This window comes from Schistocerca gregaria, chromosome 1 (assembly GCF_023897955.1).
Source record: "Schistocerca gregaria isolate iqSchGreg1 chromosome 1, iqSchGreg1.2, whole genome shotgun sequence".
Taxonomy (NCBI): Eukaryota; Metazoa; Arthropoda; class Insecta; order Orthoptera; family Acrididae; genus Schistocerca; species Schistocerca gregaria.
Window position 1 is genome coordinate 710,172,804 of NC_064920.1, and position 20,951 is coordinate 710,193,754.

The following is a 20,951-nucleotide window of genomic DNA, read 5'->3' on the forward strand; positions in this document are numbered from 1 at the left end:
TTTTCTGTCCTCTCTAGATCCGGTGATGGCAACTTCACTTTCGCCAAAACCGGTAATCATGGAATAAAAAGAATTCTTGCGATCTTGGCTATCATTTTATTGTTTTTCAAGCATCTAGATGGCTCCCACATGAGCACAATGTTCTCCCTACAAAAAAGATGTGTCCTCCACTATGCCTGGACTCCAACTGGCTTGGTTCATATCCGTGCCAGCAGAGGGCGCTCTTCTGAAGTCAGATTATGGCGCTAGTACCGGTATTCAAGATGACAGCACCCACTGTGTTCACTGCGAGCTCCAGAACGCCTTCGGTCCCGGGTTCAAGCCGACACCGCTTAAATTTTGAATAAAAATCATCATCAATGGCGGCTGAAGATTTCCGGCGTAAGATGTCACCCCCATTCTGCCAAAGGCCTTGTCAAAGAGGGAGGAGGAGAGGATAGAGGTTCAGTGCACTCTTTTGCACAGCCATGATCAACAAGAGGTTGCAGAAAGCAATGGAAACCACTGCTTTAAAGACATACAGTATATATCCACAGGACATGGGGCCTGTAACTGAAAAGTGTCATAATGATCGCACCATTGGTAAAAGATTCCTGATCAGGCCCCCTTCGGATATCCAGGAAGGGACTGCCATGGAATAGGAGACCACGAGAAAAAGACTGAATCACCAACAAAAGCATAACGTTCTACGAGTCGGGGTGGGAATATCAGAAGTCTGAACGTGGTAGGGAGGCTAAAATATCTGAAAAGGCTTAATCTAGATATTATGGGGGTCAGTTAAGTGAAATGGAAAGATGACAACGATTTCTGGTCTGATAAGTAAAGAGCAGCACAAAATAGTGTAAAGGGAATAAGATTCGTTATGGGTAGGAAGATAGGACAGAGAGTGCTTTACTGTGATCAGTTCAGTGATAGCGTTGTCTCGTCAGAATCGACAGCAAACCAACACCGACAACCATAGTTCAGGTATACATACTGACGTCGCAAGCAGAAAATGAAGAGCTATAGGATATTAAACGCGTATCTCAGTACGCAAAGGGGGGGGGGGGGTGAAAATCTAATAGCCGTGGGGAACTGGAATGCGATTGTAGGAGAAAGAGAAAGAAAAAAAAGATTATGAGGTAGTATGGGCTTCGTAGAAGAATCAGAGGCGAGAAAGACTAATTGAGATCTGCAATAAATTTCAGCAAGTAGTAGCAAATACTCTGTTCAAGAATCACCAGAGGAGGTGGTATACTTGGAAAAGACTGGAGGTACGGGAAGATTTCAGTTTGATTATATCATGGTCAGGCAGAGAATCAGGAATCAGATACGGGGATTGTAAGGTATACCAGGTGCAGATATTCAGGTCACAACTTAGTAGTGATGAAGAGTAGGTTGAAGTTTAAGACACTAGTCAGGACAAATCAATATGCAAAGAAAAGAATATGGTAGTACTAAGGAATGAAGAGATACGCTTGAAGTTCTCTGAGGCTATGATACTGCAATAATGAATGGCTCAGTGCGCAAATCAGCTGAAGAGGAGTGGGCATCTCTAAAAAGGATAATCATAGAAGTTGGAAAGGAAGACATAGGTACAAAGAAGAAAACTGCGATGAAGCCATCGGCAACAGAAGAAATACTTCGGCTGATAGACGAAAGAAGGAAGTACAAAAAAGTTCAGGGAAATTCAGAATAAAGAAATACAAATCGCTTAGGAATGTAATAAATAGGAAGTGCAAGGAATCCAAGGGGAAATGGCTGCATGAAGAATGTGAAGAAATCGAAAAAAAAATGATTGTCGGAAGTGCACACTCAGCATACAGGAAAATCAAAACAATCTCCGGTGACATTAAAAGCAAGGGTGGTAACATCAAGAGTGAAATGGGAATTCCACTGTTAAATGCAGAGCAGAGAGCGTATAGGTAGAAAGAATACACTGAAAGCCTCTACGTGTCTGGTGTGATAGAAGAAGACATAGGGGTCGATTTAGAAGAGATAGGAGATCCAGTATAAGAACCAGGATTTAGATCTTTGGAGGACTTAAAATCAAATAAGGCAGAAGGGATAGATGGCATTCTATCAAAAATTCTGAAATCATTGGGGGAAGTTGCAACGAAGCGACTATTCAAGTTGATGTATAGAATGTATGATTCTGGCACACAATTCGGAAGTCTGCAAGAGCTGACACAATCAGCTTAATAGTTCATGCATCCAAGCTACTGACAAGAATAGCACATAGAAGAATGGAAAAGAAAATTGAGGGTCTGTTAGTTGACTATTAGTTTGGCTTAAGTGTTAGATGACGATCACTTTGGCTTTAGGTAATTAAAGGCACCAGTGAAGCGCTTCTGATGTTGCAGCTAATAATGAAAGGAAGGCCAAAGAAAAATCACGAGCAGTTCATAGGATTTGTCGACCTTGAAAAAGCGTTCGACAATGCCAAATAGTGCAACATGTTTGAAATTTAGAGGAAAATAGGAGTAAGTTATAGGGAGAGACGGGTAATATACAAAATATACAAGACCGAAGAGGGAACAATAAGACTGGAAGACCAAGAACGAATTGCTCGGATTAAAAAGTGTGTAAAACAGAGATGTAGTCTTTCGCCCTCTGATCATGTGCCGCGTGCTCCATGTGTACTGCAGGCTGTGTGACTGACGCAGCGCGCTATAAGCAGCAGAACGGTCTGGTATTGATGTCGGGAACAAGCCGAAATGGTGTTTCTGTACGGCCAAGCACAGAAGGAAACGGTCGAGAGGCAGCACAGCTATACCAAAACAAGTACCTTCACAGGCACCAACCACATCACACAACATTTCAAACCCTTTTTGGGCGTTTGTGTGACCATGTGTTCTTTCACCCAAACGAAAGTGCAGGGAGGCTACGGACTCTGCGTACACCAGATTTGGAGGTCCAGATTCTACAGGCTATTGAGACATTTTCCTAATACAAGCTACAGGCAAGTGGCCTACCATCATAGTGTAAGCCAAAGAACGATTATGCGTATCCCGCATGACAACCACTACTATCTCTACCACATGTAATCCCATGGAGGTCACTCTGAAAACTTGTTGTGACGAGGGTATGATGCAGCTCTGTACTGTGTTCTAGGACGATTTGTTGTTGCACTCACACCGTCCATTTCAGAGCATATAGAACCTTTTTTCCTCAATTTCCAGTCACCAATCCGTTCACGCTGTTTGTCATTTTTGTTATTGTTTGCCCTATATACAACGAAGAAGCAATAATGGAAATAAAGGTTGAAGAGTGGTTTTAAAATTCAGTGTGAAAGAATATCAATGACATAGCTATCCTCAGTGAATGTGAAAGAATTACACGCTCTGCTGAACGGAATGAACAGCCTAATGACTACAGAGTATGGATTGAGAATAAATAGAAGAAAGAGTAAGTTAATGAGAAGTAACACAAATGAGAACAGCGAGAAAGTTAACATCATAATTGATGGTCACGAAGGAGATGAAATTAACGGATTCTGTTACCTAGGCAGCAAGATAAGCCACGACGAATGGAGCAAGTTTACTAGTATCTAACACAGGCCTTAATTTGAGGTAGAAATTTCTGAAAATGTACGTTTGGAGCTCAGCATTATAAGGCAGTGAAACATGGAATGTGGGAAAACCAAAACAGAAGAGAATCGAAGCATTTGAGATGTGGTTCTACAGACAAATGTTGAAAATTAGGAGAACTGATTAGGGAAGGAGTGATGAGATTCTGCGGAGAATCGGGGAGGAAAGGAATATATGGATCTGACTAGACATCAAGGAATAACTTAAATGGCACTAGAGGGAGCTGTAAAGGGGAAAAAATGGTTTGCGAATGAACGAAGTGAACTTTAGGGGCTCATTTTCTTATCACACCACTGTCTGCGCCGCTTAAAACGGATTCTCTGTCATAACTTCTGCTGCGCTATTGGCTCAGATTTCGCATTAGATGTTGGAGTCCTATTACAGGCTGAGTTTTGAGCTGGATGAACGAAGTAAATGATTCGCGCCTCTGAAGGATTTCACAGAATTATATTTGGTTATGTTTACATAGGCAAAGACCTCGATAAAAGAGTACGACACATGACATAAGTAAAACTGATCATTCGTGACAGAAAAAATTGTGTTCTCTCAATGCCTTGAATTATTTTGATTGTGACCTCTCTTACCATCAAATAAGTAATTTAATTTTTACTTCAGGTACTCAGGTACTTCAGAGAACCATGAGATTTCTGTTACACAATCACTATTTCCACACTGAATCATAAGTGGCAAGAAGTTTAAAAGGAATTTATCCTTGTTTCAGCTCTTTTTTTTTTTTTTCACGACAAAAAAATTACATGTTACAAATGGTAATGAGATTCCTATTAAATCCTTCTCCTAAAATAATTAAGCCAAAATTTGCACTACTCTTTTAGCATTTCATTAATTTGTTAGCCATCTTTTCCATATTACTAACACAGGAATATCTAATGTTCAAAGACGGTTGCAAACTGTTAGAAGCAGCTTGGGTATTACAAAATACTGATTGCCTGGGAACCGTGTACATTGACAATCCGAAGCCAATGGCGGAAGAAAGAATAAATGAGAGTAAACGGAACTGTCGAAATAAGATAATGGATAAATTAGCTGTCACGGACCCACACGATTGTGTTTGCGAAGACCTAAATCCGGGCACCCCCAAGCGAACGCTAGGGCATACTGGACAAACGCCAATAATTTTAATCGGAAAGCGGAAGATGCGAAATCTAATGTTACCTTAGTGTCGTTTATGAAGAGGAAGGGCACCAGTCACTAGTCTTCCAAAGTTCGACGATTTCGATAGTGTCGACAACAATCGACAAATGCCACATTGCATTCTACTCGTAAATTAAAGGGAAGAAATTACATCGTGTCGTTGCGACGAAATGTGTAGCAGCAAATAAAAAGTTAGGAGAGTAGAGAGATGTGCGGATCGGACACGTATGCAGGTCACATCTGAAGATGTTCGAGTTTCTTAAGCATAGTCAAGCGACAACCGCATAAAAGCTTTGAAAATTTTAATGAGTGTAACACTGAAAGTTTTCGCTTTAGTTTCTTTTTCCTTCAGTAAAAAGTGAGTCTTTTTGATGGATACCTGAAGTAAAAAAATGAAATCTTTTGGTATTTTCCAATCCATGCACATTTTCCTCAGATGACAACAGTAGAAAAACAAGCATTAAACATAAACAATAAAAAAACATTGTGTTTAATTTAAATTCTCCCAGATTCCGTGTTGATCAGTCTTAGCTGGGATATACACACAGTTGCATTACGTACGATCCTCGTACGTTATTTATCTTTTGTAAGTGAAACTCTTCTACTGTATTCATACTTCGCTTCTTCAATCACCATCTGCCATGTGGAATGCAGAAACACACCTGTCATATGCTAGACTAGCACAGGTCCACAACAGCTGTAAATTTTTGTTCTCCCGTAGTTTAACAAACTGTCCAAAAATTTCCGCTCAGTGTTGCTTAATAAGTTTAAAAGCGTAACAACAAAATGAGTAAAATGTAAAGCTTTCTATACAGTGAAGAGAAAAATGTATGATGGATGACTTGGTGTTTTGATATGGGATTATACAAAACTATGTACTGTAATAAGCTATAAAGTAACCAGTGTGATATGCTGATTAACTTTTCCATACTTAATTAGGAATATAAACTTCATGACTGTTGTTATTATTTACAGATTATATTGATATAAGTAATCAATGTGACATGCTGATTCACTGTGGCAAAGAGTATTAAATTTGCAAACAAGGTCAATCTGTACGACAATGGTCTTTCCTTCTTGTAACATAATTAGGAAGAATACATATACGAATGCCATACTAAAGTAAAGATAACTGCACATGGTCATAAACTTTATACAATACCATTTGCATGTAAACACGTTTAAAGGTGAATAAATATTCTATTCTACACCAACTCTGCCAAACATTAGTGATGTCACTACCAAAGAACATCACTATAGATTTAGTGAAGGCAATTAAAAAGGTTTTAAAGGCGAAACGTAAGGGCGCACCCACTATGCAGCAGACAGCAACTTTCTACTGAATATCTGTGAGCATTAGTACTTCCAACAACACGTGTTATAGCGACGCAGACATGCAGTAAAGACCCATTCCAACACCAAACACCGGAGCCAAAGGAAAATACTAAAAAGTACTTTTTCGTGTTAGTATTAAGCTAGATCTATATGATTTGTCAACGTGTATTCATTCACAAAAATGGATGTTCATAAAATAATATTAGCCATCATTTTCAAATGGTAGACAAATATCTGACATCTAATAGTCGTCTTGTTAATGTTGCAGTTGTTGTTTCCAAGCTTGCTATTAAAATTGGAGAGTAATTCCGCCTTCTGCAAGACACTTTTCTATTCTTGGTCTCACCCAGACATGTTTCAGTAGTTTTTCGCTGTCTTCAGTGAGTTTATTTGGTTTGTTTTCTTCTGCAAAATTGTTGTTACATGTTAACCTTTAAAGAAACTTTTGGTAAAACTATTTACATGCGTGGAATGGTTGAATATTGTCAAATAGTTTACATTGGATTGCATACAGTACACAGTTGAGACATGTATCACTGAGTTGAAACACTCTATGCTGTTTATTTGCGATATGTCTAAAGGTTCTAGTTTTGCAGTGCTTGTCTGCATGCTTCACATAAAAGATTTCATGTTTATGCTAGTAGCTCTAGCTGTACTACGCAATCTACAGCTTGTCTTATGCTAGCAGCAAAAAGTTACATTCTTATATTTGATATGCATTTTCGACCACAGCATCAAAAATTAAAAATAACACACTAAGCAACACGATACGTAGTGATACTCGGTCGGAATTCCATAATAAACAGAAAAATAAAATAGCGTTTTCTATTTTCACATGACAACCTGTAGACTGCGTAGTAGACCTACAGCTACTAGAACAAACATCCAATAGCTAATAGCTTCATATGAGGTATATAAACAAATGCACACATCCACTTTATTTCCAAATGCACTGCAAAACTAGAACCTTGAGACGTATCGTAAATAAATAACATGCAGTGCTTCAGTTCAGTGACATATGTCTCAATTCTGGACTGTATGCAAACCAATGTAAAATATTTACCAATAATAGCTCATTTTACTAACGTAAATATTTTTACTAAATTTATTTAGAGACAAATAAACAAATAAACCCTCTGGATATAGCACAAAAAAGTTCTGAAACAAGTCTAGGTGAGAACAAAAATATAAAGGTATACTGCATAAGGCGAAATTCCTCTCGAATTATCTGATATCTCGATGCGATTTCTCGAGTAAAGCAGCCGATATGAACGGTGAATGGCTCGTTATATCCGGTGGCCTAAGACTTTCTGATTAAGGTTATTCCAAATAGGAGTTCCATTGATCCCAGAAGCACAGAGTTGCTAGGATATAGAAAGTCAGTATTATCACAATATTTCCAGTACCATAGCGTACAGTGCGGTTGCTTCCTGACAAAAATCGTAGCAACCAATGTTAATTATAATACATGAGCAGAAATAATTTCTATACATACACTGCGAGTAATTTGTATTAAAAATAGTTGACATTTATGATTGCATGAAGTGGTTTACTCGTCTCTACTATAAAAAGCTACGCGAAAACTTACCCATTTGCACTAAAAAGGGTCATTAACTGAATATATGGAACTCTGTATCAGGCAATACTTCAATGTGCTTTTGAATTTTGGTGTTTCAAGAGCAAGACTTTTTTGTTTCTAGGTACATCATTGTAAACTTTAATGCTCGAATAGTTCGCTCGTTATGTACAAAGTTAAAGTTTGATTGGTTGCTATGTGAGTCCTCTCCTGATTTTGTGTTGTATTTATAATATTCATTATTGGTTCTGAAATAGGGTGATTTTTTAGTAATGAAAATGAAAGAGAGAAGAGATACTGAGATGTCGGTGTAAAACTTGCACGAGTGTTTTGGATGCAAATCGCTTATGATGCTTTATAGCTCTCTACTGACTGATAGTTTTTTATTTTTTTTCCATGAGCATGTTACCCAAGAAGATGATGTCGTAACACAACAGTGCATGGAAATATGTAAAGTAACGGCGTCCTTATATGTAGATGGTGCAATTATGCGCACAGCAAAAGCTGCAAAATGAAGTCTTTTTTTCAGATGTAAGATGTGGTTTGACCAGTTTAATTTGCTATGAAGGTACACACCCAGGAACTTAGCACAGTACTGTTACAAAAGAAAAGAAAGAAAAGGTTCTCTCGTTAGAACCACGTAAAATTCGCGTAAGAGTCCACGCCGCCGTCTGTAGATGGATTTACCATTACTGATTTCATAAAAGTATATCTCTTAGTCAACAAAATGTGAGCAGGTCGCGACGTTTTCCTCACTAGTATAAACTACGTAGATATCCTCGGACAGTAATAATGGAAGCGAGAAATCAGTTAGCGGATACAGGGAACAAAAAATTACCTAATTTCGCTACTGGCGTACTATATTTACACAGTAAGAGTGCGTAATAAAAGTTTAGTCAAAGGTGAACAACTACTCGCCTTTCACGGCAAGTGAAATGGAATGTAGTGGGGTAGGGGTTGCTGATTACTCGGAGTGAGATAACGGTACGCCGCGACGAGTCGGTGGTGGGGGAGGGGGTTGCAGGACTCCCTGCCAGCCGCCGCTCCGGCTGCCAGTCTGTGTTTGTCAGCCGCCCGCGCAAGACAGGAGCTCCGCAACAAGCAGAAGACGATGGACCGGCAGCCCGCGATGCTCTGCCGTTTGGCGCTCGGCGTAGGACGGCTCAGGAGGTTGGCCAGGGATGGGTGCAGCCCGCAAGGTAAATACCCACCATTCTGTCTTTGTTTGTCGTAACTGTCGCGGCATTAGTTAAGTGTCTGTGTAACGAAATACCCAGAAAAGATGTCTTTTTGGATGTGTGCGTTCAGGGAACCCCTCGCACTGGGTTACGCGTGGTTTGCTGCTAGGTTTTGAACTGCAGAACTTTTAAAAGAATCCATAATTTGCTTAACAAAGCACACGAACTCTTCGGAAGATCCTAGGAGGCGTGATAGAGTCATGTGGGTTGTGTGACAAAACGCGTACTATACATTTTTGAGAAGGCATAAATCTAGCAGTTTGCTGGAGATACATGGCAACAAGTGTGTCATAAGGTGAGGTGAGCACACGACGTGTTCGGTTAGATGTGCAGAAATAAACGGTTGGAAATTCACTTACTATTACAATGTATGGTACTGTGTTAAAACCACGTCCGGCTCTAGTTACTTTTCTCTGGGATAGAGTTGGTAACGTCTTAGTTACCGAAAATGATCAACACGAGAATAAAATTAGTGAAGAGAGAGAATTAATAAGTATCAACACGCAATACCCACAAATAAATTGATCTGCGAACTCGTCAGAAATTCGTGTTTCCTCCGCTAACTCCCTCAGTACCTCACGTTTATGATACAGCCACTGCACCTTTCATGAAACAGAAAATAGGGCAACTCATTTAAAAACGGTTGATAAATAGATGTAACTAGTACAGTAAAAATTATTTAGGCTGCGAACTTATTAAATTCTTACAAATTACTAAGCACTGTACACAGCTGAGAATGAGCTAGACCCTGACTGTGGTTCATATTCCGTATTACAAACACATAAAATCCGTAAGTTCATACATTTCTTTTATAGCCCTACTATAAAATGGGCTATCAAACAGCTGCACACTATTACGAGACGTCTTAAATGCACGTACCAAGCACGTTTTCATAAGGTAATTTGTATGATTTGAGAGAATTCTCTTTGTGTGAACTCCCAGTTTTTGTGAGTCTGCGGATTTGCATCATACGTCCTAGTGGTTGCAAAAACATGCAGTGTAGTAGTTTAAGTCTTCTCACATGTAGGTCATCACGTTTTTGCTATCTTTTGTAACTGTTGCGTACTTCGTGAGGTGGGAAAAAAGTTCATCATTTGACGCATTGGCAAGGCAGCACGAGCATTGTTGATACGCTGCACATTTTCGTAGTCGAAAAGATATAATAATGCTTTTATACTGCGCTGATGTGAAACCGCTACTAACGCAAGCAGTGGGAACTTCGTTGAAGTTTTGTCGAGCTACTTTCAGCATGAGACACCATCACCCGAATTATAGCGCGGAAAAAATTACTTCTTGTACTGTACGCTAAGTCTTACGCTGCCGGTATGCAAACTTCAGTCAGTCAATGTTTATTGTCACATTGGTATACAAGAAGCTCTTAAGTAACTTCGTAGATTCGTCCCGACGGGGATTGCTTGGATTCTTAAGCTGCGTAGTAGCTTATATCATATCAGCATTTCTGTTACAGTTTACTGTGTCAGTCATGTGCGCATATCTCGCAATTATCTCGTCAAAGAGTAGGTGGGTACTTGCAAGTAGAGTACCTTTTGAAATCCTTTATTGGTGTGATATTGTAACTTTCATTTGTTTAATTACTCTTTGCCCTTGCTAATGCTATTTTGAGGCAATATTATTGGGCGCATCATACAGTTTTGTAGGCGGGCAAAGACAGACGTAGCATCTGCATTTAGCACATTACATTAAGTCACACTTGAATACATTGTATATACAATAAAGAAAACAGAATTACAGTCACATGGAAGGTTATTACCTATGCCATCAATATTTTGTTAAATTTTTATAACTCATACATACTGTATATACACTTCTTTTTACATTTCAATGAATTACACAAGAACTAATTCCTTTTCTTCCTCAGTTGAGTTCAGTAAATTGTTAAAAAATCTTTTGCATCCTTCATCTGGAGCACCCAATGTCAGTTTGGGATTTAATTATTTTATGTAAAGGAGTTGTTTATCAGCCATAATCTTCTGAGATACACACAAGCTGAGTGAACTCTTATGATGTTATGGTGTACAAAAGCTCACCTACAGGACTATCTGGGTAGTGTTGTTATACACCTCACTACTTTTTTCTGAATGTCAAATATTCTTTTTAAGTAACTAGCTTGTACATTTTCCCGTATAGGACCTGAGTAGACCATTCGTTGGAACACAAGTCCATAGAACTATATCCAGAGAACATTATCATCTACAGCTTTTGCTTTATTGTGCATGAGGGGAAGGATGTTCTTTTGTTTTAGATACTTATCTGCTTTTCCAGTATTTGGGACTGCTTCCTTTGCAAGCTTGTCCTTTGTCTCAGGTGCACAGGTAACTGTTGTGACGTTTGACATCTACAGTAAATTTCTGCTTCACACAGTCTAAGAAATGACAAGTATAGAGGAGTAATAGTATTTGCCTAAGGAGGAACCTTATGTCATACAGTGGCTGACATTTTGTAACACAGATCTGTAACTGGTTACACTGTACTTCAAAATTCTTGCATTTATGTTTTATATCTGTAAATGAATTCAGGTCTCATTCTCATTTTTCTGGACAAATCAGTTAAGAGAGCATTTTTCAATCGGGTTGAAAATAAATTATTTATTTTGTAATCTTGTATAGAATCACTACAGCTGCATTAGAGTAGACAATCGTATATGTTTACTTAAAAATGCCGATAATTACTACAACAGCACAACACATAAATGGCAATTTAATTTCGTTTCACTGCAATTTGTTGTTTCTGACATGGGGTAAAACTTCTTTCCTTGGCTGTCTCTCAATCCTGGATTTTCCAATGTATGAATGAAGAATATAAAGCTTCACACATGTTGCATACTTATTTCATGAAAATCACCAGTATTATAATAACATGGTTTTATAAATTGCAGCCTTGTCGTTGTTCAGAAAGTTGGCCAACACTTCTCTAAAGAAGACACAAGCTTATTTTGGGGTGCTGCGTCTCAGTCATTAAACATGGAACCCTTACAGGATCACATTGCTGTCCGCCTGTTAAGAACCCTTTTTTGCAGGAGCGGGTAGAGGTATCAAGCTGAAATTTATTTCACATACTAAGGAGCGTGATCAATTGGCAGCTGGGATGTTTAAGCCACTAATTCAGTGCAATCACAAGATACAGCCATTTATGTTACATATTTCCATACTTCCAAACTCATTCATCAACTTCCCGTTGACCTAGAGTCACAAATTTCAACACGAAACAAGGTCTACAGTACAAGTAAAGAAAAAAATGTAAAAATTGTTAATCTGTAATTATATCACACATTTTTTTTTTTTTCAATTTGTTGCACATCTGTGTGTCCATCAGTTAAGTCAATGCAATCAAAAGATACAGGCATCTGTAAAAAACAGTTAGGGGTTCTCAAGTTGAAATTTATGTCAAATACTACTATCTACAGCACCTTGAGGTGTAAATAATTTAAGCTTCTAAGTCAATGCAGTCAAAATATGTGGCTACATATGTCATTCTTCAGAGCTATTTACATATATGTTGGGCCTGGTGGGTTAGTAGTAAAGTGTATGCCTGGAAACCAAGAGGTTGCAGGACCAAATCCCAGTCAGACTATCGGTTTTTCAGTCTTTGTTTTAATCCATTGTTCATCTGTGTGAGTCGCAGGAACGATGTGGTTTGGATTCCACATCAAACTGTAGGTCACCTTACCCTGGTTGGATAATGGAGAAGAGCGGCAGGTTGGGAATACGCAAGTCGCTGACCTGGTGTCCAAAACAAAAACTTGCATCAGCCCATTCAACCGTATGACATTATTTTCTATATGCATAATTTCCCTGGACTCGCATTTGGGAGGACGATGGTTCAATTCCGCATCTGGCCATCCTGATTTAGGTTTTCCACGATTTCCCTAAATCGCTCTAGGCAAATACCAGGATGGTTCCTTTCAAAGGGCACGGCCGACTTCCTTCCCCGTCCTTCCCTCATCCGATGAGACCGATGACGTCGCTGTCCGGTCTCCTTCCAGAAAACCAACCAACCTACTTAACAGCCAGATGTGTGTGGCAACTGTGGTTCAGCTATCTCATCTTATTAGAATAAAATTACCCTTGCTTGCAATTCTCTCTGTGGAACATAGGTTTCAATAAATAATGAGTTTACTTGATCTGTGGAAAAAACTGTACCATACAGAAAAACATTGATACCAAATCTGAAATCAGCATAAAAATTATTCCAAGAAAAACAAAATTTATGTGAATGTCAAAAATCCTGATGCAGAGTGTGATATAGCCCCCCTACTACGTCTAATTTATGTGCACTGTTTCCTATTCATAATGCATGATTAATGATGTCATAGCGTTTCCCACAAATCCCATACTGATACAGTTCCTTCATTACTTTGGAATGATTCAAACAGTCAATAGGTCCATGAAAATCCTCTAAGTCTTCTTTTGGCTGTTACTGAACTCAGAGTATGTTCGACTAAAGAAATCTGTTGAAACCATTATTATTGACTTCCCTTCTCTGAAACCATGCTGGGACAGGTGTAATATTTTAAATTTAGATATAAAACTTGCAGTTCTACTTTTTGCCATCATTCACATACTTTTGCAAAAGCAGATCAATGACACTGCCTTTCAATTTCCCAATTTACTTCTTTACTGTTTCTTAAATAGTGGATTCTCTTTATTCATTTATTAGGTGATACATAACACTGTCTATGGCACATGAATGTTTGATTTTTCCTTATTATGTTTGAATTTTTTTTATCAGAACTGGGTTGGATGCAGTAGCTGCTGGCCAAGCATATGTATACACTATTTTTATCTGAGTGGTAATACTAAAGGTGGATATATTGTAGAAAGCAGATATCAATATTCTGCTCAGTTCACACCATTATATTATCATAACCAATTCAGTTTTTGTCAAAACAGCTCTTAACAACAAACCCCTTTACGCAAAACATATCTTGCTACACCCATGTAGTTTACCACACTTATTGCAATTGCTTGAGTGCAATTATACTAATTGTCCAGTGATTATCACAAACAATTGTACTGTTTGATCTGAAAAATGACTTCAATATGACTTCCTTCCTCTGTTACAGTGCTAGAATCTCAGAACATCACGGTTAAAATGCAAGTTATTGAACTTCTCTGTGCTGTGTGTGCATATTCTTCGAAAGGATATGAAATGGCTCTTCATGCTGCACGGCACTTCAAGGTAAATATTTTGTTCTTCCATTTAGACATTCAGTAATCATGAGGTTAGAAAGCAAACCAGCCTTAAGTCAGTCAGTTGGTCAACATGATGTCGCTAAGAAGTACATAGGTTTAAAGTAACTGCCATTCCATTATTTTATGAGTTCCCTGCAAAGAACAAATTATCAAGGCACCATGTCTTCTAACTGCATATGACAAGTTATGATTCATGATCAAAACAAATATTTTTTCTTCTATGCACAGGTTACTTGTGATCAGAAGCATGGGTTTGACATAATAATGAGTGAACTTCGCAACACAAAAAATGTCGAATATCAGACAAGGCTGCTTTCTTTCATCAACTGCCTAACACTGGGCTGCCACAATGTCCACAAGCGTGTGCAGATCAGGAATGAATTCCTTGGTGAGTAATTATTTATTCGCATTTCTAGCTGCCTTTGCTGTAGAGCGAATGTGAGATTTAAAAGAGCTGTAAAGAATTACCAATATAAATTCATAGTATTATTACCCTGTTTGTTATCTAAATACTGAAAAATGTTACATCTGAAACACATACAATATGTTGCGTATTCCTAGGTTGTGGGCTTGGACCAATCCTGAGTTCGCTAAGTGCAACTGATAATAAGGAGCTACTGATGCAAGTTTCGGCATTCATTGATTACCAGCATAGAGATGAGATGGAACTAGAATCAACAAAACAACTAACTCATCATCAGTTGTTTGAAACAATATTCGAAAAGGTACACATTATTGTCCTTATTGCTACTGATAAACAGAAATACTAGTAGTTAGTGTGTGTGTCTTCTATTAGCAGAATTACCCATGTGTATTGTGCTACTAAGAGAACAGTAAAAGAATTTTTTTTTTTTGGTGTCTGTTAACAGATAGCAGATACACCACATGCTGTCAGGTTCTACTCCATGCTACAAAACCTTGCAAAGCTAGATCCAACAAATCCAAATGTGTAAGTTATCAGAGCTTAAATTACAATGGAAATATTGGCATAATGATTACCATATGATAAGTATAACTATGCATGCTATAACTGCAACCCTCTGATATGTGCATGTATTATATTACTAGACCTTTCAAGTAAGATAAAGAAGAAATTTATATGATTTCAGGGACAGTGTGTGGGAAGCACTTGACTCACTTTCATCTGAAGCTGTAAAACCTGGATTTTCTATCCACAAGAAGCCAGCACACACTCAAAAATATCATGGAGGAAGAGCTGACAGTATTAACAAAACACGTTCTTATGATATTCTTAATACAAGCACAGCGTCTACACAGACCGAGGTGGAATATACCATAGAAGTAAAGCAACTTTGTGATAATGAGAAACAGCATCAGTTGTCACCATCAGAAGCAAAACTGTCATTCCCAGCACTGCCTCCTCTTCCTCCTCCTCCACCTTGTCTGCCACTGACACTTATTACAGTGGTGTCATCAGCTATTCCGTCAGCTTCAGGGGTGCTGTCACCTTCATCACTTGCAGGTTACAGTTCTCAACAAAATAATCATGTGCCTCCACCTCCTCCAATTCCCAATAGTGACAGCTTTGAAACACCGATGTTACATAGGAGACATTCACTTCCAGCACATTTACCAGATTCTGTAAGTTTGTGGACACCAGTAAAAGACAAGTCTAACACACTACCACTGCCCAAGCGGAAGATGAAAACCCTAAGCTGGACAAAGATTCCAGTCTCTATGATAGGTAAGAAAAATGATGATTTACTCACTTTATGGTAGTATTCAGTTTGTTACAGGTGTAATAAATGCAGGATATATAGACAAATTTTAGATATGATCTATATAACATGTAGTAATAACCATACTGACTCAATATGTATGGTGATTTTATTCATATTCTGTAGGTAAACACAGATTTTTGATTGTTTACTGCTGCAAACAGTTCTAACAGAAGTCTAATTCTTTGCAGGTGAATCAGTATGGACTGAAATGCAGAGCGAAGCAAAGAGTCTTAGAGTTGATTTCAAGCAAATGGAAGAACTATTCTGTCAGAAAACTGCTACTGTGAAACATCGAAAGTCTTCTCCAGTAACACTTCCATCACCAATAACTCCCAAGATCACTTTATTGGAAACCAAGAGAGATTTGGCAGTAAACATTTATCTAAAACAGTTCAAATTGGGAAGAAAAGCAGTCATAGAAGTTATAAAGAACCTTAAAGGAGGTGATATAGGTCCTGAGAAACTGAAAGCTCTCTTGCCACTACTTCCCACAGAAAAAGAGGTAGGCCTAATGTATGACAGTTTTAATTTTAGATCATAGTAATTAACACAATTAAAATACAATAAATACTATTCCAGGGAGTCTAAAATTATACATTAACTAAAAGGTTTATCTTATGTGTTACAGCTGACTTCAGTCAGATCCTATTCTGGAGATCTGGATCGTTTAGGAGAGGCAGAGAAATTTTATCTTCAGCTATCAGAAGTACCTTCCTTTGCCCTCAGGATTAGGGCAATGTTGCTTGTAAGTAGAAAGTCATGTTTCCATTATCAACACAATATTGCCAAAAAAAAAAAAATAAATCCTGACTAATTTCTGTGCATCAATTAATTTGCAGAAAGAAGAGTTTCCTTCAAGAGTATCTGAACTGAAAGAACAACTAAAGGCTGTTGCAGATGCATGCAATAAGCTGAAGGCTAATAAACGTTTGAAAGAATTTCTAGCACTAGTACTTCAACTTGGAAATTACATAAATGCTGTAAGTATTCCTAACATGAAGCTTTTGTGAGAAGTAAATTGATAAGTTAAAAAATGGAAAAAAAGTAAGGTGCTGTGTGTTTGTTCCAGGGAAGCTATGCCAGCAATGCAGCAGGCTTTACACTCAGTACACTACCAAAGCTCCTAGAAATAAAAGCAAACAAACCAAGGCTGACATTCTTGCACTATGTGGTAGAAGTTGCAGAAGCTAACAATAAGGAAATATTACAATTCACAGAAGATACGAGTAACATGAAAGAAATGGCAAGGTAAGAGTCTGTTACAGTCATAACATGAAAACTGGCAATGTTTGGGGCTCTTGATTCTAGTACAAATAAGAGCATTAGTTAATTAAGTGTGCCTTAGCCTTATTTTCGGATCTGTGTGTGTTTATTTTTTATCATATTGACACTAGAGTCTTCTAATATACAATATACTTGAAGCCTTGTTCATCTTCTCCATACCTTTACCACAAAATCCATTGAATTTTTGACCTCTTCTCTGAGTCTATTCCGTTGCATTTTGATGTCATGCTCACAAGTGGTGTTATTTCTACAACACCCTGAAAGTCTAACTTTAATTATAATCACCCTGTACATATTGGGTGTACAAGTACACATTGTTGACAACATATGCAAGTTTGGGTCAGATAGCCAAATAGCAAAGCAACCACTTGCAATAAGCAGGAAATCTGGATTCAAGTTCAGGTGCAGCACAAATTTTCATTGTTGTCATTCCACTCCACAGCTGATAGTTTTCCACATTCAGAACTGCAAATACATTTCTTGTATTTCATAAGGGCTGTAGTTGCTACTGTGTTAGTTTCTTCTGAAATGTACGTGTGTCTAAAGGAACATAGCATCACAATTCGGAATAACACAGGCATTGCAATATCATATTTATCCCCTGACAGTTTTCAAGAAACTTTCAAGTAAAATGTATCCCCTGTATGGGATACGCATACTGGATGTACAGGTACATGTTGTAGACAAATGGTTGACGAAAAATGCATATTTAGGAATGGCTGTGTGCTATCAGTATAGTCGTGATGCTGCTTCCATTTGTTTCTACTTATGAATAATACACACCATTTGGAAACACTCATTAACATTAATATTCAAAAATATCTGTAGAAACTCTAGAAAATCAAAGAACAATTTTCATGGCCCTTTTTTAATTTTTTAAAATTACATTGATATGAAATAGTGAGATGCTCTAGTGACCCACATAATGTGAAGATGACCACTTCAAACACTCTTATCTCCACGACAGCAGCTGGTACCACTGCATAATGAACATATAATGACTGAAATGCGAAATAGGTGAACCAAGGGTAGACACTATTTGATATTTCAACATATACTGGTCTTGTACAGAACTTGCATCAAGAGTGCTCGTCACTACATAATGACATATTAACAAAAATATTGTGTTTATAAAATAAATAACAAAATAATCACTTCCAAACAGAATGTCTGAATTAAAGATGGTTTACAATGTCTCAGGATATCAGTGGAGCTGCTCCAGGAAGAAGTGATGAAAGTTATCAGCGATATCAAACATGTTACATCACAGCTGAAGGAAGATACAAGTGGAATCAGGGTGCAGTTCAAAGGTAATGAACACAACTTCCGGCACTGTTAATTTAAATAACCTTGTTGCATAAATAAATACTTCTTTATCCCATAGTCTCCGATCATGATATAAAATAGATCTACAAATTATTCTCACTTTAGAATTTGTGCTTGCTATTGTTGAAATCTGTTTTCCTATTCTTTCCACAGATTTCTTTAAGGCTGCCTTGAAATGCAGTAATGAACTTCAGCAGGCTATGAATAAGGTGAAGGCTTGTACTCATGCTTTAGCCAAACATTTCTGTGAAGATCCTAAGAAATTCAAGCCAGAAGAATGTTTCCATTTGTTTGCTGAGTTTTTTTCCATAATTCAGAGAGTTCGACTGGTGAGTTTCTGAGGTTAATTTTGACACTTTCCTTTATATTATCATTTGCCATTTCCATTACATTTTCAGTCTGTAAAATAGTGGTATTTGTAGCCATCAGAAGCTGGAACAATGCTGGAATGGTGCAATTGCTGATCATTTAAGGTATTAGGAAGTAGACATGGAATATTGAAAGTGCCATTCCAAAAACCAACTGCATAATAATGTCGTTTTGCTCTGATATTCTCAGATATCAGTCAGTTTTACTGACACAGTTAATTTTGCTCAACAGATTTAATTTATTGTTTAAGTAAGAAGTAAAACAATGCTTACCCATTTAAATTTGTATCTGACTAACAGTACTTTATACTGAAAATACAAATTTTGCAACAGGAAAATGAAGAGAAAAGGATTGCAGAGCAACAGAAAATTCAAGAGCAGATGGAAACAAACAAACTAACTGGAAACGGAGGTAGCGGCAGAAAAAAGTTTTTACCACATCAACAATATACTGCAGCTAAACAGATTTTAAGGGATATTTGCAGTAAAAATTTCAAATTACGTCGAACTGAAGCTCAGTACTGAAAATTTAGTGCTATGAAGTGGAAATTTGTACTGAATCATTCCGAAATATGATGTGTGAATTAATCTCATAAGTATGTAACTGACATGTTCCTTTATACCTAGGACAAGACAGATTTAATGTCATGGCTCAGTAGCTCTTTATTGGCAGTGCTGCTTAATCTACTATTTTAATGTGTTTTGCAAACATGACTTGTCCATATATGTAAATGACTTTATAAATAATTTTTTTTAATAATTAAATGATAGAATCAATGTTCATCTATTTCTTTTAGGGTAATTTTCAAAGAAATTCATCACATCCTTTCTTTCCCAGTATTGTACACAACTCTCATGCACACCATTAATGCAAACCAATCAAAAGTAGTGAACTATCAAAGATAAGTAAATACTTTGCAAAAACAGACATAATGTCTTATGGAACAACAGCAATCAGTGAAATTATAATGTTACTTACTTTTAAGTAACATTATAAGTAAATACATCAGCTACTGAGTCACATTTAATTATTTGGAATTTATAGATGGATGCATATAAAGCAACAGCTTCACCTATAAACTATTAATGTCATTAACAGTGCTGGAGTCCACATGAATCAGAAAAATGTTAGAGCACAAATAATTCAGGTTTAATGAGTATGTCACTATCAAACAACTAACTGGCTTTCATAGTCACTTTATGGAAACCCTCACTAGAGAAGAAAAGGTGTCAACAAGATGGAAAGAAAACCATTCTTATGCAATGCTTATTCTGTGACAAACACATAGTGATAGTTTGTAATTCTTTTTTAGCTTTAACATTGGTAGTGTCATCAAAACTCAATATGTAATACGATAAATATCCTTTTGCTTATATATGTTCCTCAAATATAATGCCAATTGATTAGTTATTAGGTACGACATTTTCTTAGAGGAAAGTGAAAAATCTTCAGGTATGCTATTATCCTTGGTATTTAACAGCCATATTGTTGACACATATTCAGAACTTATCTGGTTGTGTCTGATCTGAAAGTTCTGTAATCCCTTCATCATAAGAATAAACCTGATGTAAAAAAAACACAAACGCGATGATTGGTCACAAGTCATAGCACATGTACATAGATGGTGTTAAGCTCTTGGAAGTAGGTCCAACTTATGTATTAGATATCTTATTACTAAGTTATGTTCAATGAAACATTAAGATATTCAAATGTACTAACAGCCATCAATGCTTTTGTTAATCACGCTTTAAAAATCATGTACAGTCACAACCATAAGGGATTGTGCTCTGATTGTCACACTGTTAATGTGCAGCATGAAAATGGTTAAGGCAGCTTTCTATTTTGTAGTGAAACACACGGGTGGAACATAGTTTAAAAGTGCTGAGAAATAGGCTGTTCTTCTTGTTTTTCTTTAATTTACAGAGATAATCAGCTTTGAAGTTTTGCCAGAGTTGTAAACAATGCAGTTATTAACAAAGCCACATTGAACGTGTAGCGCAGTCGGTAGCGGGAATGGCGTTCTTCGTGCATCGGCCCAAATCTCCCTGATATCAATTTTTTTCTCGGTCAGTTTGAGATAGCTACATCTCATAATTATAGAAGTCTCTATTTTTATGAATTATGCATGTCTTCTGGTTTCCAATTAC

General features: G+C 37.4%; 2 protein-coding genes across 3 annotated transcripts in view; both read left to right on the forward strand.

The window, feature by feature from the left end:
- LOC126365813 (inverted formin-2-like) overlaps positions 1-20,951 on the forward strand; it is a 192,801-nt gene that overhangs the window by 41,211 nt on the left and 130,639 nt on the right. The gene's annotated exons all lie outside the window — the stretch shown is intronic.
- On the forward strand, positions 8,729-19,580 carry LOC126365798 (inverted formin-2-like). Its single transcript, XM_050008383.1, has 13 exons — positions 8,729-8,831; positions 13,954-14,069; positions 14,312-14,471; positions 14,645-14,808; positions 14,953-15,032; positions 15,193-15,788; positions 16,014-16,327; positions 16,454-16,570; positions 16,665-16,805; positions 16,895-17,073; positions 18,310-18,419; positions 18,589-18,764; positions 19,137-19,580. The coding sequence occupies exons 1-13, from the start codon at positions 8,744-8,746 to the stop codon at positions 19,326-19,328; spliced, it is 2,433 nt and encodes an 810-aa protein (XP_049864340.1). The 5' UTR covers positions 8,729-8,743; the 3' UTR covers positions 19,329-19,580.